This window comes from Gasterosteus aculeatus, chromosome 2 (assembly GCF_964276395.1).
Source record: "Gasterosteus aculeatus chromosome 2, fGasAcu3.hap1.1, whole genome shotgun sequence".
NCBI lineage: Eukaryota > Metazoa > Chordata > Actinopteri > Perciformes > Gasterosteidae > Gasterosteus > Gasterosteus aculeatus.
In genome coordinates this window covers 9640170-9662587 of record NC_135689.1, presented here as the reverse complement: position 1 = coordinate 9662587, position 22418 = coordinate 9640170, and the positions used below count along the sequence as shown (strand labels likewise).

The window sequence follows — 22418 nt, the reverse complement described above, 5'->3', positions numbered from 1 at the left end:
AGCAACCAAGCTTCTCAGATACCAATCGTATGGCTCTGCTACTGAAGATTCAGATAACACATTATGGAAAGTCACAAAAAACAAAGTGTCAGGTGTCAGGGAAAAATAAAAGCTTTACCTTATCTCATATCATGTGTTGCATGTTTGAAAAGGGAGTGAGAGTGAAATGTTTTTGGCAAACAGTGAACAAAATGGAGTGTTTTTCATTCTATTTTTCTAAGCAGTTAATACAAAAAAAAAAACATAACCCCAAATAAATGATAGAAATGTGCCTCGCTGGATGCATAAATGGAGCTCTGTGTGTGTGTGTGTGTGTGTGTGTGTGTGCGTGCCCATACAATCAGCTGTTGCTATCATCCTACCTACCAACTGTTCAAATGGAATCCCTGTATGGTGAGACCCAATAGGCAATACCCTGATCTTCTTCAAGGCACACACAACACCTCCAAACACACCTAATGACACATGCCCACATTCTCACAAGTCATGTGCACATAAACACTAATGCTATTGTTACAGACAGCTTGACACCTTCAGTGCACCTGTAGAGGGCTGTGTCTGTTCGTCATGGCCATTCTGTTCAACGTGCACGACAACCCTCCCTTGTTGCTATGGAGATTTCCTGGTGTAGCGCCATGGCTGGCAATGAGCTTTGCCGACGTCATTGGTATTTTTGTGATCTCAAAGGCAGTTTTATTTTACTGAGATTTGTTTAGTAGTAAAGCCAGAAAAAGACTAAATACAACCGATGAGCGTTAATAGCTGACAACAAGTGTCCATAATTCTGCTGCACTGATAAATCTCGGAAGTATTTAGTCAACAACTATTACCGCATTTCCAATAACCTTAAAGACAGGCGGGTTGATACTCGGGGACACACAATAGCCTGGAGATGTGCAGAGTTAATAGTAAGCTGGTGAGCTCAGTGGAGCAATAAAACACACTTGCTCGTACACAGAATGACAGTGTGATGGCTGTAAACGTCTGTTAGAATGTTAATATTTACCTCCTGCTGCACTGAGATGATATGAAGTTTTCCACTGGACTCACACACAGTTTGGTTCTCTGTAGGGTTCAGCAATGCAGCCTAATCTGTGGTAATAATGTTCTTTTGAAATCAGTATATATCTCCCATGCTTAATTTAAATCCGTCTTAATGTAGATATTTCAAAATATGTCAACTAGGAGTATTTTATTTCTCAATATCATCTATTGCATGGATATTAACAAATATGTACAGAGAGGTTCCCTTGTTCTGTCGGTTCAGCGCAAATACGATGGCGACTTCTGTAAAATTTGAGATTTTCTGAAGCCGCTGAAAGGGCTCCGGCCAAACACTGTTTAAAAAACACTTTAATTAAACTGTTAGAACTCAACAGCAGTGTCAACACCATATTTATGGGTGCAAACGCTCTTATTATCTTGTGAGATTACATTAACATTGAACGATAGCATCATTTAGAATGTGACTATTGTTTTTGTCGTGTATATTGTTAAAGTATTGAAATGCCTTGATCCCCTTGAATGATGATAAACAAATTGAATAGGTTGCATTTACTAAACTACACCATATTGAAGTGAATGTTGTATTGTATGATGAAAGTGAATTACTCTACAGTCACATACATAAAGAAAGCATGTGATTCAAAGGTCTCTAGTCAAAAGTACGGTACTTGAGGCAATAAAGCCTGAAATCTAAATATTCTCCAAAACATAAAAGCATACCATTCAATCAGCAATTTGACTGAAATAATAATAAAACAATGACAATAGAACTTAGAGTCTCTTCATGTCGGACATGTTTAAGACAGCACAGAATAACACAGAACAAATACTGGCAAACACAACTTTCCCCTGACATTATTCTCCCCCATCCCCAAAACAACACACTAGTGAACTCTGGGAAAAAAGGGAGCTACTCACAGGTACATGGCTACTGTGTGACTGTGTGTCTGTGTGTCTGTGTGTGTGTGTGTGTGTGTGTGGGCCTATGTTTGTGTGTGCAGTTTATGCATGTTTCTCTATTGTTCTACATGTGCAGATCAGAGGAAAAGCTACAACTGGCACACATGTAGGTCTGTTTTTTTTTTTACGTGTGTGTGTTGATGTGTTGAGCACACAGAGCTAACAAAAGGCATATGGCTAACAGTCTTTGCTTTGTATCACAGTTTCATATCAGAAAATCACGGTTGGCCTCAGTTGTCACAACTTTTTACTTTGTCGCAAAAGCTGTTTTTGTCCGTAATGAATATCATTACCAAGAAAAAGGAAAACAGAATTTAAATATCTGTCTAAAGTTCAGGAATTAAATGTGCTTTCCTTTTGAAGTTTATATAGAAAGCTTTATAGAGAAATGCCAGTCAATGACACAGTTCCAGCTGTATTCCTTCACTGCCTGGTCACTCTCAACCTTTGATGGTTCCACAAACCTTCAAAAGAGAAGCAGTCAGAAAACTGCTTCTATACAAAGCTATGGAATATGTTACATTTTCTTGTCATTTTCTTGATGGATTTCTGGGCTGGTATGCATCGAGTCCAGGAGGTCAGCCATCAGGAAAATTGTCCAGTTGAGTTCTGTCTCAGCTTTCGAATTTAGCCAAACTGGCTCAAAAGGAAGACCAGATCATTGTGCCCTTAAAGAGAATAAAGAGTCACTGCAGGTCAGTGGTTAGTGCAGTGCATAGAGCTATAATATTAGTTGAAATTCATATTTCTGTCTATTAATAAAGGGAGTTTGTTTACCACAATTTGAGGCAGTAGATTGCTTTTGTCAGGAGTTGCAGAAAGTCTGTGCAGAAAAATGGAATGGCGTTCACCTGAGAGAGAGAGAGAGAGAGAGAGAGAGAGAGAGAGAGGGGGGGGGGGGGGGGGAGAAGGAAGGAAATCAACATTGTTAGAGCTACACAGCATAGATGCAAGTCTTATTAACAACCAGAGGCTGCTCCTCTTCTCTCCGCTTTCTCATTACCACCCATGCAAAACTCAAATAAACTTGGTTCGGATGGCAAGGCGGGGCTTGCAAAAATCCCAATTTTCCCAATTAATCCCCACTGACACATTTTCAATTAACCTTGTTTCTAAATGGAGCAGATAGGCATTCAAACTGCTCACTCACTGCAATTTATTCTGTATAATAGTAACAACCTACAGTCTACACTGCAATAAACTTAAAGCAAGAGGGGCAGAGGTTAGCAGAGGTGATCAGAGTTTTTGTCTTTGTTTTTTGTGTGTCTAGTAATCCATCCTGCCCATGACAATAGACTCCCAGACTGACCAATACAGTAGATTCTGTCTTCTCCTTACAGTTTGCTCACTGAGCAATAGATTATGTTTCTCTGCTTTTACGTGCCCTAAGAAATGAGTAGGCAATTTAACTGATGACCGGTACAGAATGTTTCACTGAAAATATATGCACTAAAGATCAGGGGTCAAAAGGGAAAGGAATAATCAATAAATGCAGTTTATTCTGTGGGACCTCTTAATTTTCCTTTCGGGTAAGCCAGATAATGAGACTGCCCTACCGTCACTCAAGCATGACTGGAGATGTAAACATAGTGTTGTTTGACAAATTCCCCAATCCTGCAATTGTAATATAGTTTCTCCCTTATTTCTGTTGGAGTTAGCGTAGAGTTATACACACCAAAATATTGGCATTTTTTCCAAATTAATTTTCAGCGAGGCCTTCAACTTCACACACTCAATCTACAAAAAATAGAGTGGTTTCAAGCATCATCTACTCTCATCATTTCAGTAAAATACAGGTAAACCTCTGAAAATGACCCAGCTCAGAATGCATTCAGCAATGATATCAAACAAGAAGCTTTTGTATTTGCTTTGATAGAGTAAAAACTCATGTTGGAAATGTTTGACCTGCACCTGTGAGGTGCATCTCAATCAGATACAGTTATTTAGATAACACTGGACTATCTGAATTGGAAAAAACACTGGATTGATGCCTGAAGGAAAAGGAGTGGTCCATACTCTTGGATTTTACGTTTAACAAGGAGCAGTGATCAGAACCTACCAGTTTAGCAGTTGGACTACAGCGGCCTCGGCTGGATGCCCGCAGTAGTGCACTTAGGACAGCCAGCCACTAAGTGCTCCCAGTCCATTCATAATTCCTTACGCGATGCCTCTTCTTCCACTTCTCCCGACGTATCACCTCTGAGTGGTTCCTGCTTCATTCTGCATGAACAGCGCACCGGGAAAATGTTGTGTGGGCTTGTTGATTGTCAATTGTTGCGCCGGGTGAGTTTGGTGTTGTTTTTACGCACGCAAAGCGTGGTGGGCGAACAGTCTTTTTAAGACCAAGGGCAATCTTTTTAGACACTCGTCTTCAAATGAGCTTCCGAGCCACCTGCAAGGTTACTGTGGAAACAAGGCTGCCATGGCAACGGTGACTGGGGTTATCGTGGAAACCACCGTCACCATGACGACTGCATCACAGCGGGTTATATTTGAGGCATCCAAAGAGGAAGCTCCATCTTTGATTGCTGCATGTGCGTGAAAGAAGGCTGCGCTTCTCCCGCTTTTAAGGTGCGTCTGGCACCGATGACGAGACACTGACAGACGGCGTCATCCCGTGTTTATATGGTGCCGTTTAAATGTAGCCTCTAATGGGACAGTTCATACAAGGAATACAAGGGGATTACCTTTAACGACAGTATTAACGCACGATAAAGGCATATCACAGAACAATCTAATTTAGATAATATATCGAGGACTGTGTTTTCAGACAATACATGTGGTATTTAAACGCACACATTTGAAATGATTCTGAATATTGAATGCAGGCTATATGGCTGACGGATCACGACTCACAACACATTTTAATGTGAGTTTTCTTCGAGTAAAACATACATTTGTACTAACCTTTCACACCTAGAACGCTTCTACGTCGTGATAAACTATTGGCTATTGCACAATGCACATGAGGTCAAGTCTGTAACTATAATAGGCATAATACGTTAAGGAGCTCGTTCTCAACAAGCGCGAAAGGAAACAAAGAATTCCGAATTTGGATCACCGAGGTGAAAAACCCTGGTTCCCCTGAATGGAGCAAAACGCGGCGCCTCCGAACAGACAGGGGTTGCTCTTTGTTTCTTTCTTAATATGATAGCGTGGATTCCCTCTGTAGCGTCCAGGGACAGAAGCAGCTGTGTTTACACCCCCCCCCCCCCCCTCCCTCCCGTGTTCCGGGGCCATGGCTCTATAATTGGCTACACGTCGGTGAAAATCTTTTTGTTTATATTCACACAATTCCGCGAGTCGTTTTGCGTGGCGGTGGGGAAGATGCTCCGCGGCTTGAACTCGCTGTTGATGCCATGCTCCTCTATCACCATGTACTCGCTCTTGCCGAGTGAGGAAGAGGAGCATGTCTCTCTCAGCTCCTCTGTGTCAGCTAGAGGCTGACAGCTTCCCACATGCAGGTACTGTGCCTGCTCCTCTCCCTCGGTCTCTCTGTGGTAGAAGTAGTTGAAATTTGAGACGATGACAGGCACGGGCAGGGCAATAGTCAGCACACCGGCGATGGCGCACAGGGACCCCACGATCTTTCCCCCGATCGTCACGGGGTGCATGTCCCCGTATCCCACGGTGGTCATGGTGACGACAGCCCACCAGAAGGCGTCCGGGATGCTGCTGAAACCAGAGTCCGGGTCGTCCGCCTCGGCAAAGTAGACCGCGCTCGAGAAGAGGATGACACCGATGAACAAGAAGAAGATGAGTAGCCCCAGTTCGCGCATGCTGGCTTTCAGAGTCTGTCCTAAAATCTGGAGCCCCTTGGAATGACGCGAGAGTTTGAAGATGCGAAAAACCCGGACGAGCCGGATTACGCGCAGAATGGCCAATGACATGGCCTGCTGTCCGTTCCCCTGCCGCTCCGCCAGCTCCGTTCCCAGGGTGATGAAATACGGAATGATGGCCACGATGTCAATGATGTTCATGATGTTTTTGGAGAACGTGGCTTTACTGGGACACGCAAAGAAGCGCACCAGCAGTTCGAAGGAGAACCAGATGATACACAACGTCTCCACAACAAAGAACGGGTCAGAGAAGGGGCTGCTGAAAAAGGGGAGTGTGCCATTTATCGCAGGTACAATGTTGATCGGATCCCTGTTGTCGTCCCTGAACTCCGGCAATGTCTCTAAGCAGAAGATGACAATGGAGATGAGGATGACCAGGACGGACACTATTGCTATACCCCGCGCGGGACCCGAGCTTTCCGGGTATTCAAAGAGAAGCCACACCTGTCTTTGAAATTCGTTCTCTGGCAACGGCCGCTCCTCCTCCTTTATGAAGCCCTCATCCTCCCTGAACTTCTCCATAGCCTCCTCGCCAAGCTCATAGAAGCGGATCTCCTCAGAGAAGATGTCAATGGGCACATTAACTGGTCTCCTGATGCGCCCGCCTGACTGGTAGTAATAAAGAATGGCATCAAAGCTGGGTCGGTTTCGATCGAAAAAGTACTCGTTCCTGAGTGGGTCAAAGTACCTCATCCTCTTCTTGGGGTCCCCCAGCAGAGTCTCTGGAAACTGGGAAAGAGTCTTGAGTTGGGTCTCGAAGCGCAACCCCGAGATGTTGACGACGACCCTCTCGCAGCATTCGTGATCCGGTTCATATCGGTCCAGAGAGTGGTGGCCCGGGAGAGCCGCCGACTCTTCCAGCATGTTATCACACGCCACAACGGTCATCACGTCGGTCTCCGTGTATCCGTGGTTCACAAGGTTATTGCCCCGGCTTTTGGTTGCGCTCGGCGGGGGTGATTGCAGGAGGCTGAGGTGGTCGTCCATGCGCGGATGAAGAGGCTTTCAGGGGTGGCCGCCTCGCTCGCCCCCCCACCACCCCTCCTCTCCTCCGCGAACTCCGGTCACCCGCAGCCGCCACCACAGACCCTTCTTCTCCACGGTCCCTCTCTCACTTTTCTCCCCGCGCTTCACTTTCACGCTCTACTTGTACTGTTCCCGCCCACGCGAGAAGAGCATGGGTTTATAAACAGGCCGTCCACCCGCCCATGGCGCGCCAGCGCTGGGCACCTTTCACTGTCCTCCGCCAATCGCAGGACGATATTCTCAAGAAGCAACAGACGGGCATCGTTGAGCACCATCGTTTGGGCGTGCCCGCCTCCATCTGCCCCCCCCCCTCCTCCCCCCCGCCTCACACCCCATCCTCCCCGTCTCGTAGACAGACGCCCGAGCACCCACAGCCGTATTCAAACAAGGTCATAGCCCAAGGAGAGAGGTGATGGAAAATCGTGAGAAAGCGAGAGAAAAAAAGGTGTTGTTCAAGTAAGCAGATAAACACAATGTCTTGCACAAGTATATGATCTAAAATATTTATTGATAGAATCGAGGGAAACACAACCAGTGTAAACTGCAATATTTAAGGGATAATATTGTGAATGTCAGAAGGGAAATTAGAGCACAACGCACCAGTAGCCCTGTGACAGGTGTGATCAGAGGGAGGGAGACGCAGATCTAAAATTCCTTGCCTCTGAAACGTGACCTTTTTTATTGTCTGTAATTAGATGCATTTTGCTCTTTAGCCTTTACAGTCATCATTTTGTGTATATACCATGTGATTTCAGACCTAAAAGTCCTCCATATTATAGTATCACACACAACATTATATCATATCATTATGATCAATGCAAAAGAGGAAACAGGTTACTTTAGCAATTTTAAAAAGAGTGGGAGGATTCTTCACAAACAGTTTGGGGAGCTATAAATGACTAAATTGACCCCGACATATATTGTCGGGGTCATATCGGGGTATATTGCTCCCTTGGTTTCCTCTTAAGGCTCAATTTAGTTGGTAAACATGTTTGGATTGCAGAGACGTTCTGCCGCTGGGGGTTGCTGTCCAAGGTGCTGAAATGAAAAAAGAAGGGAAGGAGCCATAGCATTACGGAGAAGACAAAAGGTCAGAGAAGACTTGTTTAGCATTCTATCCCTAATCTGTAGCTACTAATAAACAGAACATAAATGCTGCACTCATGAATTCATTGAAAAAAAAAAGGTTTTTTATTTTTATTTAGATTATCACCTGGCCAACATATGTGGTTCACAATCGTTTTGGGTTCCATACTCGGCTCAAATAAAATTCTTTTTTCTCTGCCTATGGACTAAAAAGTTATCACTTTCTTTGAACTGGATTACGTTTTGCTTCAACTGTTCAAACATTTTCCTCTTTTCCTTACTCTCTTTGTTAGTGTTTCTTAAATCGGAACAATGGATGGATGGATGATAATTGCTGTGCAGATTCTTCCTTTATAGTACCTGCATGGACAGTGTAGGGGAAATCATTTCCTCAACACACACATTTTCACAAGGTGAGAGAAAATTACCAAAAGTCCCCAAATTTGGAGCATGGTGCTGGTCCTCTGTTTTAGAAAGGAGCTGCTCCGGGTTTTGGAATGAACATAGTCAGTGAATGGTCTTAATAAACGTTATTGCCACTACCAAATACTATGCTTCCATGTGTGTGGGTGTATGTGGGCAGCTGGTGGTGGATATGTGAGCCAAAAATAAAAAGAAAGAAAGGATGAAGGTTGACTGCTTAACAGAATTTAGTCCACAAATAAAATGACAGAAATCAAGAGTGTCTACCTTCATTAATTACATATAATGTATAATGCATGCTCGGACAACAAATCAGCAACTGCAGGGAAGACCATATAAAAGGGAGGATCGGAGAAGAGAAGCTGAAAGTGAGGGATGACTATCTGCTGCTCATGAACATCTGCTTCCTGCAGATTAAATTAAATGAGCATTGAATGACTGGACTAATCTGAGAAGTCTCCAATCAATGTGTGGCAACAAACAACCTTATACAGACACATCCTGACACAGGGCCTCACAGAAATACTTCCATATTGAAGGCAGGCACACTAAAGTGTAGACTTTAACAGTAGTTTAAGGCAGTACCAGTAGTTCAAAACACAACAAGTTACTTGGTTCCAGAAGGGAAGTGAGAGGAACTCCAAAATATCCACAACGTTTAATTACTTGTACTTTATATTTTCTTTTCTGCTATATTTCAAAGAGGTATTCTCTAACTTAAATGGGACATTTAAAGGGAATATTCGAGATTAAGTGCTCATGTACACGTATTTGGGTATTTGGAGTTTCTACCAAACTGTGAAACAAGATAACCAAGTCAGCTTTTCCGATCAGAAAAGATGATTCAACCAGCCATTCAGGTTGGGCTCCGCTCACACGCAGGGTCATTAGAATATACAACCACGGGGCTTTACAACGATGTTTGCAAAGCTGCACACAGAGATTGTGGTCATAGTCATTGTGATGTAATCAATCGGTTTAGGGACCTACGTTTTGAAGTTTTGAGTTAACCAATGAACGTTACCATGTTCGTAAAGCCTTCTTGAACGGATGGGATATTAAGGAGGAGTAGCCCCCCGATGGCCATTTGAAATAATGGTAAATTGATGTGATTTCAGGGGCTACCACTCAAGATGCCACCTTTCCCATCAGGATATCGTTGCTAACATGATTACTCAAATCCACAGAGCGTACAAGCACAACTCGGAGTATTGTATCTTGGCCAAGGACACATTGGGAAGGACGAGCGGAGTCCTGGAAACCTGGATCATCTAATAAAAGTGTGCCCTTGCTTTTGCACTGAGCTACAGCAGGGCCCAAATAATCCACATTTAAGACACCTTTGCTTCAGAACCCAAGGTTCCTGGCTGGCTGCTGCTTTTTTTGCCTTTCAATTAGATCAGATTGAGCTTTTTTGGGAAGTGGTCTGAAAGAGACAGGCCCCAAAACTGAGCGAATGCAGGAAATATTTTCATGGAGTTATTTTACATTGTGGTACTACTAGTTTTACTTGAGTAATTCATCTCAATACTTTTTTCCACTAATGTAAACAACTTCCCTCTTTAACTTTTTTGTAATGTTTTCAGTGATATTTTTTGAAGCGTTGAAAATGAACTGAAGATTGTTCAACAAACAATTCAATCGTCTTGATAAAAATTTAAATTAGATCCATAATAAATACGTTGCAGATAAAGATCCCGTTTCAGGATTTAAACGTTAAAATTCCAACAATTGTATATATGACAGCCGATGACTAGTGAAGACATTAAATCTGCTACATTCAGTGTAGAGTATGCTATATTGAGGCCACGTTGAAGCTGTCTTGTACTAAAAGGGCCAGTTGGTCCACAGGGAAACAACGCGAAGACAGCCAAAGGGCCTTTTAATGTGGTTTTGTCTCTCCGTGTTAAATATAGGACCACCCCAACTCCCTTATTAACCTACAAAATGTAGGCTACCCTGCACATTGCACTGGAATGTGGCTGACTGAAAGGCATTGAAACAGGCTTCAAGAGCGTATGTGGGGGGCGTGTGGGGAGGGGGGTGGGGGCATAAGTGGGTCATTTTGCAGAGAGAACAGCTCAGCTGGCTGAGGTCATGGACATCTGGTTGCACTTGAGAAAATAGGATAATTTGGATCTTCTGAAAGGGATACACAGCAGCATCCATTCAAACAGTTCCAGGAAAAACCCTGAAGGTAATGTCCTTAAGGGAAGGGATCATGTGTCTGGAAAACCTGTATAACCAGCATCTGTCATACAGCATTTACAGTACGTGTGGTTTTAATGTAAACTCAGACCTCAAGCGTAGATTTGCATTAGTTTCTGGCTGGCTGATGGGAATGGCGATACTTTACAAATTAAGCTAAGATTTTGACCTGCTGGTAGACAAAGTAAGAAAATTAACAATGGACATTTCCGTCATGTCCGGAGCGATAAACACTTTGTCTAGCAGACTAGCATTAGCTGTTTATGCATTATGATGGTGCAGAGACATCCCGGATGTCTGTGTGGCTCTGGGAATAAATGTCACTTGATCAACTTTCTCTTGAGCTATGCATAAAGTTTAAGTGCTTCCCTCATTATGTTCCCTTGGGAGAGGCCTTAGGGAATGACAGGCGGACTAAACTCATAGAAAGATGACAGACTTTTACTTACCAGGTGACAACGTCTGGAGTCAAGAGTCTAATTGTACAGCGGCATGCTATTAATTTAGCTAAATAAGGACGACGTCTTTTTTATTTTTTTATTTAAACGATTGCAAATGTGAATTCATATTTATCTTCAAAGCATACGAACATAGCACCTGTGTATGTGGACAAAAAAATCAACTATATTAGGGTCAGGGGGCAGCTGCACAGGACAGAGGAAGCAGAAAGGAGGAGAAGCAGAGAGGGAGCCAGGGCCATCTGTAGAACAAAGCCTGACTGGACAGGCCGTGCTGTTACCCCGGCAACGGACGGAGGGATGAGGGGAGAAAGGTTTAGGGAAGAGGGAGGAGTACGGCTGGAGCTCGGCTGGCTGTGGCACTGTGTTATTGTTTGAGCCTGATGATCACGTCTGCATGCTGAGTGGAGACGAAGAGATAAACGAATAGGGGCTTAATTGACAGCACGCATGCGGACCATCGCACGTGGTTTCATGTAACCAAATTTACAGACAAGATCAGTCGCTTCATGGTTCCACTTTTCCTCTGACTTGAAAGAGACTTGGCCACTCAAAAGGCATGAGCTTTTCTTTATGTAGCAATGATCCAGGAAAGCTATCTGGACAGTTCCCTTGCGACTGGAGTGTAACAAATATAGCAGGAGGCAAACAGTATACATAATAAATGTAGCTCCACCGGACCAAATCGGCTGCAGCAGCGGTGGAGCGGGGTTTCCCTGCTTGACACAGCAGCCATCAGTTCCATTTAGATACAGATGGCTGAAGTTGCTTTAACTGAGGATGAAAATGGGATATCCATATTATAGCTCCGTAGACCAAGCAGGGTTTCGATGAATTACAAAGGTTTATAAATAAATGAGTGGGTCTTTTTTTGTATTCTGCCCTGCGCCCCACTTAGCAACCAAATCTTTCTCAGTCTGGAAATGTAGATATAGTAAAAGTTACAACCATGAGAACAGCCATCACAGGGCACTCGCTTCATTTATCATTCTATAAAATATAAACCAGCGTGTTCTTCCCCTTAGTGGCAGATCTGTAAAGAGAAGGAAAGCTGTGTTTGTGGGAGTTCCCAGGATTAAAAAAGCACTGATGTGAAAGCCCCAACCTCCTCCCAAGCCTCCAAGCTGACATTGCTCACCCATTACTTTCTCACATAATCTTCTCTTCCTCCATGTGTCTCACCTCTAGTCACTCCTCTCCACACCTCATATTTCACATCCGCCTAGGTTTTCAATGTCTTGATCATTGATAACCCAAAACGTTTTTCTTACTGCTCTTTTAGTGAGTCACTGTTTCCTAAGGAATGCAAGGTCAGAAAACAAAGTGTCGACCAGGCAGAACCAGTTTTGATAAGGATGAGGATGAATTAGAGTTTTTAATTTTTTCATTAATGTCAAGAGACCACACATTGCATGTGATTGGATGTAGTATTGCGGACCTGCTCGTCCTCGACGCTACTAGGGCCAATAAAATATTTTCTTCTATAACGTAACAACAAGTACAAAGCGTAATGTTTTTCCTTGACGCAGTTGCGTGCTGAACAAACTGCTCACTGCCTTTGCAAACGCAGCGCCGATACTTTACTTTTGATCTGAGAAATAACCCCAACTATCACACTATCAATTTAGTGACCAATGAATCTCTGCAGTGTGTCATTATGTGTAAAAAAAGGGTTCATTTGACAAAACTATGCTTCTAATGAAGAAAAAAACTCTTTATTTCATGTCACACTGAATGTTTTTATATATTTTGATCATTTTCTTGGAAAGCCTGGTGTGGACTGAAACTGCAGTTGGATTGCTCTTTGAAAGCTTCAAAAATACAGACATCACTATGATGTCAGAAAAGGTATTTAATGAAATTTAAATAATTGTCTTCATGTCAACCCAAAAAAAAGCAGTCATACTATGATTTATATAAAAAAAAACATAAGCAAATTATACCACAAACCCAGAGTTGCTTCCCCTGTCTGCCACACACCTTACTTCAGCTGTCGAACCGCAAAACCAAATGAAAAAAAACGAGTCAATAGAACCAGAAAAAAAAAAAGTCAGGTTTTAAAACTCACTGCTGCAGCACAAAGACATCATGAAGGGTTTAGCAATGGAAGACTTCCATTTGACTTTTGTCATCATTATTTGTGTTTTTGCATGTTTCTTGATGGATATTGGTCATGTTTGCTCGGTTTGTCGCCCTGCACACGCTTGGAGGAATATGTACTCTAGAAATTGCAACAGCAACCAGCCTGGTTTCCCTCCTGCTGCCAGATGCTCGCTGGGAGGAAAGTTTGCTGTCCACCATAAGAGAATAATGCTTCCCTGAAGAAACATCTGCACTGACACAAGGTTCCTTTCGATCCACAAAACCTTCTGTTTTTTCTCTTTTCGCACAAACGACGGGTTTGTATAGAAGTTTCTCCAAGGAATATGTTGGAGTTGTCTACCGTTAATATCCAGATGTTTTTATTGTTAAAACATACAAATGTAAAAAACAAATGTGCGAAACACATTAACTAGAATAATATACGGTGTTAATTTAAGCATCACTCATCTGCATATCTTTCAGTTTCCAAAGTGATTGTTCTTCATTTTGTTTAGTTTGTTTATATTTTGGTTCACAATTTAATTTCAATGCAGTCATTTCTCAATGAAACGTGTTTTTTAATAAAAAGGAGACGGCAGTCAGCACATGTACACACAATTAATGTGCATTCACTCTCAGTGTTTGTGTGTCCACCATTATTTTCTCCTCCATCCTTCTTTCTCTCCTTTTGCCCATCATTCACTCACTTTTTTCATTTCGATTCATCCCCCTCATCACTGGTCTCCCTGGAAGGAGTTGCCTTGATGAATTATTCAGTTTTGACCTTTAGAAATCTCTGCCCTTGAGAACAGAGGGCACCCTTTTAAATGAGTGTGTCAATCTCAACATGTGTTCCATCCTCTGCCCGCCGCTGATTCATATATATATATATATATATATATATATATATATATATATATATATATATATATTTCTATATTTGTGGTAGGACGCCTGTTGGAAGGAGTGGTGTTTTTTTTTAATAGAATCTAATAAAGTGATTAACAGAGTGTAAATCAACACCGGATGACCAAAAATAGGGAATGAATAAATTGATCAGTGACTCAGACATGTGTTACATATGAGATACATACTAGAGACCATATGAAGGATCAGCGCACAGATCCATAAGTACATCCAATAAAAACAACAGTTTATCCAGCGTGCACAGTGGTGCTGAGAGCAGTGATACAATCTAATTAAAAGGCGCAATTATATGTGTGTGTGCTCTTACAAAACATCCACCTATTAAATGTCGCTAAGGAACCAACTTATTTTCCAGAAGCATTGTTAAAACACAGTAACAAGAGAGGCACATCTGTAGGCAGTGTCACGGTGTGGTTCACTTCCTGTCTTATTTTGTAGTTTTCTGCCACTCGTGTCCCCGGGTAACTTCACTTCCTGCCTTGTCTCGTCATCCCCTGTGTTCGTCTAATAGTTTCCACCTGTGTCCAATCACCTGCACCTCCCTTGTGTATTTAAGCCGTGTGTCTCTTGTGTCACTTGTCGCGTCATTGTCTTTCGTCTTGGATCGCCGTAGTTTCTCGCCTGTGTGCTTTTGCCCCCGGTTCCTGTGTTTTTTGACCTTTTGACTATTAAAGTCTTTTGTTTTGGAAAAGTCTGCGTTTGAGTCCTGCCTTCCACCCCGCAATCGTGACAGAATGACGCGACCAAAGAAGGGCTCAGCAGACCCGCTGCCAGACTACGGTCCGGACTACCTGGACGTAAGGAGTCCCTTCTGGCAGCGGAAAACAAACTGTGTTTTTGGTCCCAGGAGCTATCAGCTCGCCTGCCTCGAGCTCCGGGACCTCCTTAACCCTAGGAGGAGCAAGCGGAAGAAGCGATCTCCCGTTCCCGCTGGGCCGCCGCAGCGTTCTCCCGTTCCCGCTGGGCCGCCGCAGCGTTCTCCCGTTCCCGCTGGGCCGCCGCAGCGTTCTCCCGTTCCCGCTGGGCCGCCGCAGCGTTCTCCCGTTCCCGCTGGGCCGCCGCAGCGTTCTCCCGTTCCCGCTGGGCCGCCGCAGCGTTCTCCCGTTCCCGCTGGGCCGCCGCAGCGATCTCCCGCTCCGAGACTCTCAGCCATGCCCCCGACCCGACCAGTACCGGCCCCACGCTCCATGCCCCCGACCCGACCAGTACCGGCCCCACGCTCCATGCCCCCGACTCGGCCAGTCCCCGCTCCGAGACTCGGGCTCCCCCCCTCCCATCCCATGGTCCTCTCCCACCCTCCCGTTGGTGATTTGAGGGCCGTCTGGGATCCGGCCCTTGAGGGGGGCTACGGGGTGGGTTATGGGGGGGGCTGAGCCGCCGCCGACTGCAGAGGTGTTCCGTGTCCCCGAGCTGGAGCCGACTCCGGAGGTGTTCCGTGTCCCTGAGCCGCCACCGACTCCGGAGGTGTTCCGTGTCCCTGAGCCGCCACCGACTCCGGAGGTGTTCCGTGTCCCTGAGCCGCCACCGACTCCGGAGGTGTTCCGTGTCCCTGAGCCGCCACCGACTCCGGAGGTGTTCCGTGTCCCTGAGCCGCCACCGACTCCGGAGGTGTTCCGTGTCCCTGAGCCGCCACCGACTCCGGAGGTGTTCCGTGTCCCTGAGCCGCCACCGACTGCGGAGGTGTTCCGTGTCCCTGAGCCGCCACCGACTGCGGAGGTGTTCCGTGTCCCTGAGCCGCCACCGACTGCGGAGGTGTTCCGTGTCCCTGAGCCGCCACCGACTGCGGAGGTGTTCCGTGTCCCTGAGCCGCCACCGACTGCGGAGGTGTTCCGTGTCCCTGAGCCGCCACCGACTGCGGAGGTGTTCCGTGTCCCTGAGCCGCCACCGACTGCGGAGGTGTTCCGTGTCTCAGAGTCTGCCATTCTAGAGACGTTCCGTGCCCTGCAGTCGCCGCTCCGGAGCCAGATTGGTGACCGCCCGCCGGGCCGACCCCCAGAGGCTCCCCGCTCGTCTGGCCGCCCGCCGGGCCGACCCCCAGAGGCTCCCCGCTCGTCTGGCCGCCCGCCGGGCCGCCCGCCAGAGTTTCCCGGGTGGTCCGACCAACGTCTCGGGTTTCCCTCCCCCCCACCCCTTGTTTCGCTCTAGTGTGAGCCGCCTGGAAGTCGGCCCTTGAGGGGGGGGTACTGTCACGGTGTGGTTCACTTCCTGTCTTATTTTGTAGTTTTCTGCCACTCGTGTCCCCGGGTAACTTCACTTCCTGCCTTGTCTCGTCATCCCCTGTGTTCGTCTAATAGTTTCCACCTGTGTCCAATCACCTGCACCTCCCTTGTGTATTTAAGCCGTGTGTCTCTTGTGTCACTTGTCGCGTCATTGTCTTTCGTCTTGGATCGCCGTAGTTTCTCGCCTGTGTGCTTTTGCCCCCGGTTCCTGTGTTTTTTGACCTTTTGACTATTAAAGTCTTTTGTTTTGGAAAAGTCTGCGTTTGAGTCCTGCCTTCCACCCCGCAATCGTGACAGGCAGTGGAAATAAAAAGGCAGGAAGGCCTGGCACTAATTACAGTAAAACCAGGATATTGGAGGAAATTGCATTTTCCAACTGGATTGCTTAAAAGGGAACATGTTGACAGTTCCCACCTCACATGGTTATCATGCTGCTTGATTTTTCCTGAAGAAGATAAATTATTCACACAACTTTGTGAAGCTGTTTCATTAAAAAAACAAAAAACTTTTCTTTACAATAATCTTGTCCCTGGTCGTTTTTAAAACTCTCATAATTTAGTACATGGTGTGCCTGTGAGTCTGTGCTCGTTAATTAGACACAAACGCCCTCTGTTCCCTGTTGTGGGAGAGGACAATGTGATGAAAGAACTAACCCAATTCCTTGCTGCTCCCAATTAAAGGGTGCAGATATGATTATTACAAGCGTGAACACACATGCATGCACAGTGCAAACACACACATCAGCACACAAATGATTGCTAATAACTTTTGCAGTTCAAGGATTTATTGCTCTTTTAGTGTTTTGAGATAGAGAAAAAAATTAAGATTATAAAGTCAGTACATCTCTGCTCTTCTCCCACTGCTGTTAGACTAAAGAGTAGTCCTGGGACACGGTGCTAATTATATTCAGAGGGAGAAGAAGAAGAAGTGGAATAGAGTTAAAGTAACTACAGAGGGTATTTTGGTTCCTTCGTTCCCTTGAGAAGAGGGCAAAGGGCTAATAGCACTGAGACTGCAGAAAGCCTGAGCAACTTGAGGAATCATAGCAAATGAAAACTGCACAAAGACCCACAGAGACCGGCATGTACACATTGCTGTGGAGACACATACTCCCCACGCCACAGGCCTGCCCAGCTGACCACTTTGACAGGTGACTTCCTCCCCGTCTCGGGATGTGAGACAGTGCGAATTGAATTTCAGGGAAATAAGAGGAGAATTCACAGATTAATGCACAGTATAGTGCACATGCCCATTGGTATGATGAAGTCTGAACTACTGAGCATCATTTTGTCCCTCGTGCCTCTCCATCCACACACCTGGGAGGAAGAAAATGCATGTGAAGCATGCTGGATTGGATATATCTTTTCTGAATCAAATTCCCCGTCAAGTTCCCCCGTTCCCTGTCTCCATTAGCAACAATAACTTGAGCTGCAAGTCAATTCACGTATTTGAGCATGAAAAAAATTCGAGCATAAGCTTGAAATAACTAAATCATTTGAGCATAAAATAACGGAAATTAAGTCAAATATGTAGAGAATGGCACAAAACGCACAAACGGAACTAAAAAAACTGTGAACTAAAAAACTGTGAACTAAAAAAACGGGTTCCTGTACCTGTATCCTTTTAACCAATCGTCCACACACAAGGGTGTACAAACAAAATGAAAACGGAGGAATCAAAAAGACAACCCGTAGATAAAGCAATACATGAGCCATCTGCAATGCCAAAGAGGGATGATAATTACCTGTAAGTGTATTCATAGCCTTTGTACACATGCATTATGAAGTAAAGATCTCAAAGAGACATCAGACGGGTGTACAGTACTCTTCTGCTCAGCCCTGTGTGCCTTCAACAAAAAGTGACCTTTAGGAGGACAAACCAAAGACAGCGAGAAAGGATACATGGTAGGATGGCGAGGAGAAGGAGGTTGAGGGTGTGTGTTTCGGGGGAGGCGGTCAGTCCGTTAACCTGATGACTCTCCTCTGGCCTTTAACGGCCTTTACCGTAGCAACAATGCCCTATATAGGTATGTTAATAATGTAACAGACAGGCGAATGAAGCTGCCAGTCAAAGAGATTCAGTCCCCACTGCAATGAGTGAATTATTCACCAACAGGCACTGATTAGAACGTTGGGAGAAAGTGAGAAACAGTGTTGACAGAAGTGTTGCAGGTGTGACAAAGGAGAGTGATGTCACTTGGGAGAAGGAGAGGAGAGACAGAGAGGAGGCGAGAGGAAAGGTATTCTTTTGTTATGTAACTCATGGAGCAATACGTGGTGCCACTTTACCTGCTCATTTACGTCGTTTAAGCTTTTTCTTGACAGCCCCCCACCCCCAAAACACACTTCCCCTCACTCCCCCATTCTCTTTCCATGCTCGTGATGAATAAAAAGGGGGCAAACAAACACACACACATAGATACACGCAGGAAGTGTTTGTAAGCATGTCCTCTGACGGGAAAAAAAATATCAGACAAGCAGCTGCAAACACTCTAAAGGACGATGACAAAGAATGGTTGAAGACTTTATATCTGATTTAGTCACATATTATTCTATCTTTCTCTCTTTGACTCTTCACGCGCACCACTTCCTGCCTCTTCAGTGAGCAGTGCTTGAAACACAATGCTCGCCGGCAAACCTTTGGGATGCAATTAGCAACTCTGATACATTGAGCTCATGTATAAATACAGCCTGTATCACTTCATACACAGCGCAAAGCAATGCAGTGATGGGAAGAAGGTAATTAGAAGCTTTTGGCCCAAAAGGAAATGTGCTATGTAATCATTTGCACGTGTGTGCACAAGACAAACACACAGACTCACGTTTTCCATGAGATGAGCTGAATTCAAAGTTAAAGTTCAGTTAAAGTAAAGTAAAGTTTTTTTGGTTTAAAATCACTCCACTACAGTATAAGTTGCAAACAATGGAGGTTGTTATGTTTTTAATTTATTTTCAACATTCTTTTTAGGCGTTTAAAATAGATAGGGATCATTTTTTTAAATGGTTCCTATCTATTTTAAACGTCTTGTAAAGTATTTACATTGTAAATGTATTTTGATTTGCATCTTATAAACCTGAATACAAACGGGTAAGTTATGAATGAGGTTGATTCGCTTTTCCCTTTCTGGTTCATTCAACATTTAACATTTGTGAAAACATACCAGTCCATGTGCCGCAGTGGTAAACCAACCAAACAGCCTCTTCATCATGACCCACTTTACTGTTTTTCCAGGATTGTTCGTGTGATGGAGAACTGCTGGATGAGACATCCTCTGCATGCTGTGTGTGTGTGTATTGAGGGTAGGAAGACACTGCTGAGCTTAGTTTTTGTCATGATTACACACGGTGGAATAACTCCTCAGGCAACCAGATAGAGCCTCACTGTAAAGAACTGCACAATAAAGCTCCTTGAAGTCCATTTATATACTTTAGGAGTACATAGTGAACAGCAACTGACAATTAAGCAACCTTTATTTAGAAAAGAACACATGACCGCAAAGGTAATTGGATTAATAAGAAGAAAGGTGATAAACCGCTTGATGGGAATGTGAATAAATTCCCAACAACGTGTAGTCACATATCTGGGGTAAATGTCAAGTTTGGCGAGTCCAAAAACATACATTTTTCTTTTATAATTTCTACAAAACAAGATTAAAAAACCATGATCCATCTGTGGAAAGGTTGACATTTGCTGTATTTAGTGTACATAGCGGTTACTGTTACTATTATGCTTTAATTTGGATTGGGGAAGTTGATATTGGAAACTTGTCTTTGTGGGGGACATTCATCACATTGTACATATTAGATACAACTTGAATTCCTTGAATCTGGAAAAAAATAAGTATCTGAATATATACTGTGTTCAAACATTCATTGTTGATGAACCACCAAACCATCCGTGGTTCTATCCATTCACCTGGATTCCTCTGCATTTATCTGTTTAATAAAAGACATCTGACAGTTTTGCGTAATTGTTATATTTCTCACAGGGAGGTTAAAAAGATTAATATCCATCACGGCCGTCCATGCAAAAACGATTGCATCTGGTGAAGTGAGAGTTTGCATTTTAAAAGGACATATTCACCAAGTACCAAACACCAGATCTAAATTGCCGAAATGGCAAAACTGAATAACTGAAAAACACAACGAAAAATTCAAACAGATCATCAGAATCAGATAATAGTTGACTGAAACTGAAGTTTTTATTCCCTTCAGCTTACTTTAAACCCTTTTAATGCCCGACAAAAGCCCCCATAGTTTCAGTGTGTGCTAGAAATATACATGTCCTATGTAGTCCTGTATTTTGGGATTGTGCATAAACTGAAATGATCATTTCACCACAACTACTGCTGCCTCCTAGTGGTCGGTTACGGGACAAGAACAGGGAAGCAAGAGCAAAGACAGTTGAAAGTTCTGCACACAATACACTACATGTAACCACAAGACAAATAGTGCAAAATTAAGAAATTAAACAAGGAGGTAGGAAGTGTAAGTAGAGGGAAGGGAGTATGTTTTTTTTGTTTTTTTTAAAACGAAAGAAAAGACATATAGCTGGAGACATTCCGCCTTTGTGCGACAGCACAAAAGAGCAGACAAAGAACCATGGACACCTGATCACCAAGTCCTTGGACCAGAGAGAGAGAAAGCCTGCAGGAATAAAGAGAGAGACGGACAAGGGCATGGGGTGCATTTGAGTGTGTGTGTGTGTGTGTGTGTGTGTGTGTGTGTGTGTGTGTGTGTGTGTGTGTGTGTGTGTTTTATCCAGGGAAATGGGTGAAAGCCAAGAAACAGGTCCCCATTGTGCAGTATGGGGTAATGAGGGCGGTAATGAGGGTTTGAGTTTCCAGAGCTGCCCATTACAAGTGCACCAGGCTGCTCAGGGGATCGGGAGAGCAGAATGGGGGTGGTGGGTATCAATGAAGATACGGGAGCTTGATCTAGATAGCAGTCAACAGCCGTCTGTCTCAAACTACCACACAGGGGGTTGAAGTGACACTGTCTTTTTTTCATGATGAAAGATAGTGGATGATTACAACTTGTGAACCAAATGTTAAGTATTTCTAATTGTATATTTCTGTCTGAAAATGAATATATTTCCTGCAAAATATATTTGGGTTTGATTGGCATATTTGTTTCTAACGTGCTTCACTGTGGTATCATAAATCACCACATGGGGGCAGCAAACAACACTGATGGTACGATGACCTACTCCTGTACTTGTGAGCTCTTTTAAAAAGATCTTATATATATTGGAGGAACACACACCCATGCATGTACACACTATTCACCATTAATGGTGTGCATTTCTTCTTAAGACAGAGCTGGGACTTCCTCTTCCACTTTAAAAGCTCAACGACCTCTTTAATGCAAACAGTGTATATTGCTTCATGTGACTGTGGAAAAAAAGGAGACATGTTAATAGGTAAGTGAGGAGAGATTCACTGTGTAATATGTGTGTACTTTCAGGATGTATACACAGTCGACCAGAGAGCCGTCCTCTTCAGGGACAGCCCAGCCCTGCTGGCTGGGAAATATTGGAAGATTTAACAGCAGCACTGGCCTTAAATTGAGGTTAATCTGCCCTTTAGTGAATTCAGCTCAGCCGTGTGATTACTGTCTGTCTTAGAAGACGTAGAGAACGACCCGACTTGACAAGTGTATGTCCAGAGACACAAATACCCCCTGATCCATCTGCGTGTGGTTATCCACAAGTGATGTGAAGCCTTGGATGTCACCTTGTCATCCCCCGGCTTGGTTGTCTGACTGTTTAAACTCAGGAGACTGACACGGACACTGGGGCAGAACGAGCTCGCGAGTGGAATGTAAGCATTTGGGAAATGTGAGAACTTGTCTGCGACTTGCACTCTGTGTGCAGTCTGCGCTCGTGCTTGCGCGTGTGAGTGGTCTGAACCGTTAAAGTAAACCAGGATGGGGACCACGTGGACACATTACAGCAGTGGTATTGGGGGGAGTATGCCTTGCATGTATGAGAACCCAAACACGACAGTTCTCTTCACATCGTGCGGTGAACCCCGGCTCGCTGCCGTGCTACATTTGTGTTCATATGTTCAAGATGAAAAAGGAGGAAAGAACGCGTGTGAATGTGACCGTGGTCAGACAGAGGTGGCACTAACGGCGGTAACACCTTGGCGTTACCTGGCATCTTGCCGTGACTCTTCTCCATTA

At 44.3% G+C, this 22418-nt stretch overlaps 1 protein-coding gene across 1 annotated transcript; it reads right to left on the bottom strand.

Moving 5' to 3' along the window:
- Positions 1–1175: 1175 nt before the first annotated feature.
- LOC120829615 (potassium voltage-gated channel subfamily A member 3) lies at positions 1176–8452 on the bottom strand. The gene is made up of 3 exons (XM_040193897.2): positions 4025–8452; positions 2743–2816; positions 1176–2633 (listed from the first exon to the last, which is right to left on the bottom strand). Exon 1 carries the CDS (start codon positions 6789–6791, stop codon positions 5220–5222), a length of 1572 nt encoding a protein of 523 aa, XP_040049831.2. The 5' UTR covers positions 6792–8452; the 3' UTR covers positions 1176–2633; positions 2743–2816; positions 4025–5219.
- Positions 8453–22418: the final 13966 nt, after the last annotated feature.

What these genes read in the sequence shown, in the direction of transcription:
- LOC120829615 (XM_040193897.2), bottom strand. Translation starts at nt 6,791, where the DNA reads ATGGACGACCACCTCAGCCTCCTGCAATCACCCCCGCCGAGCGCAACC.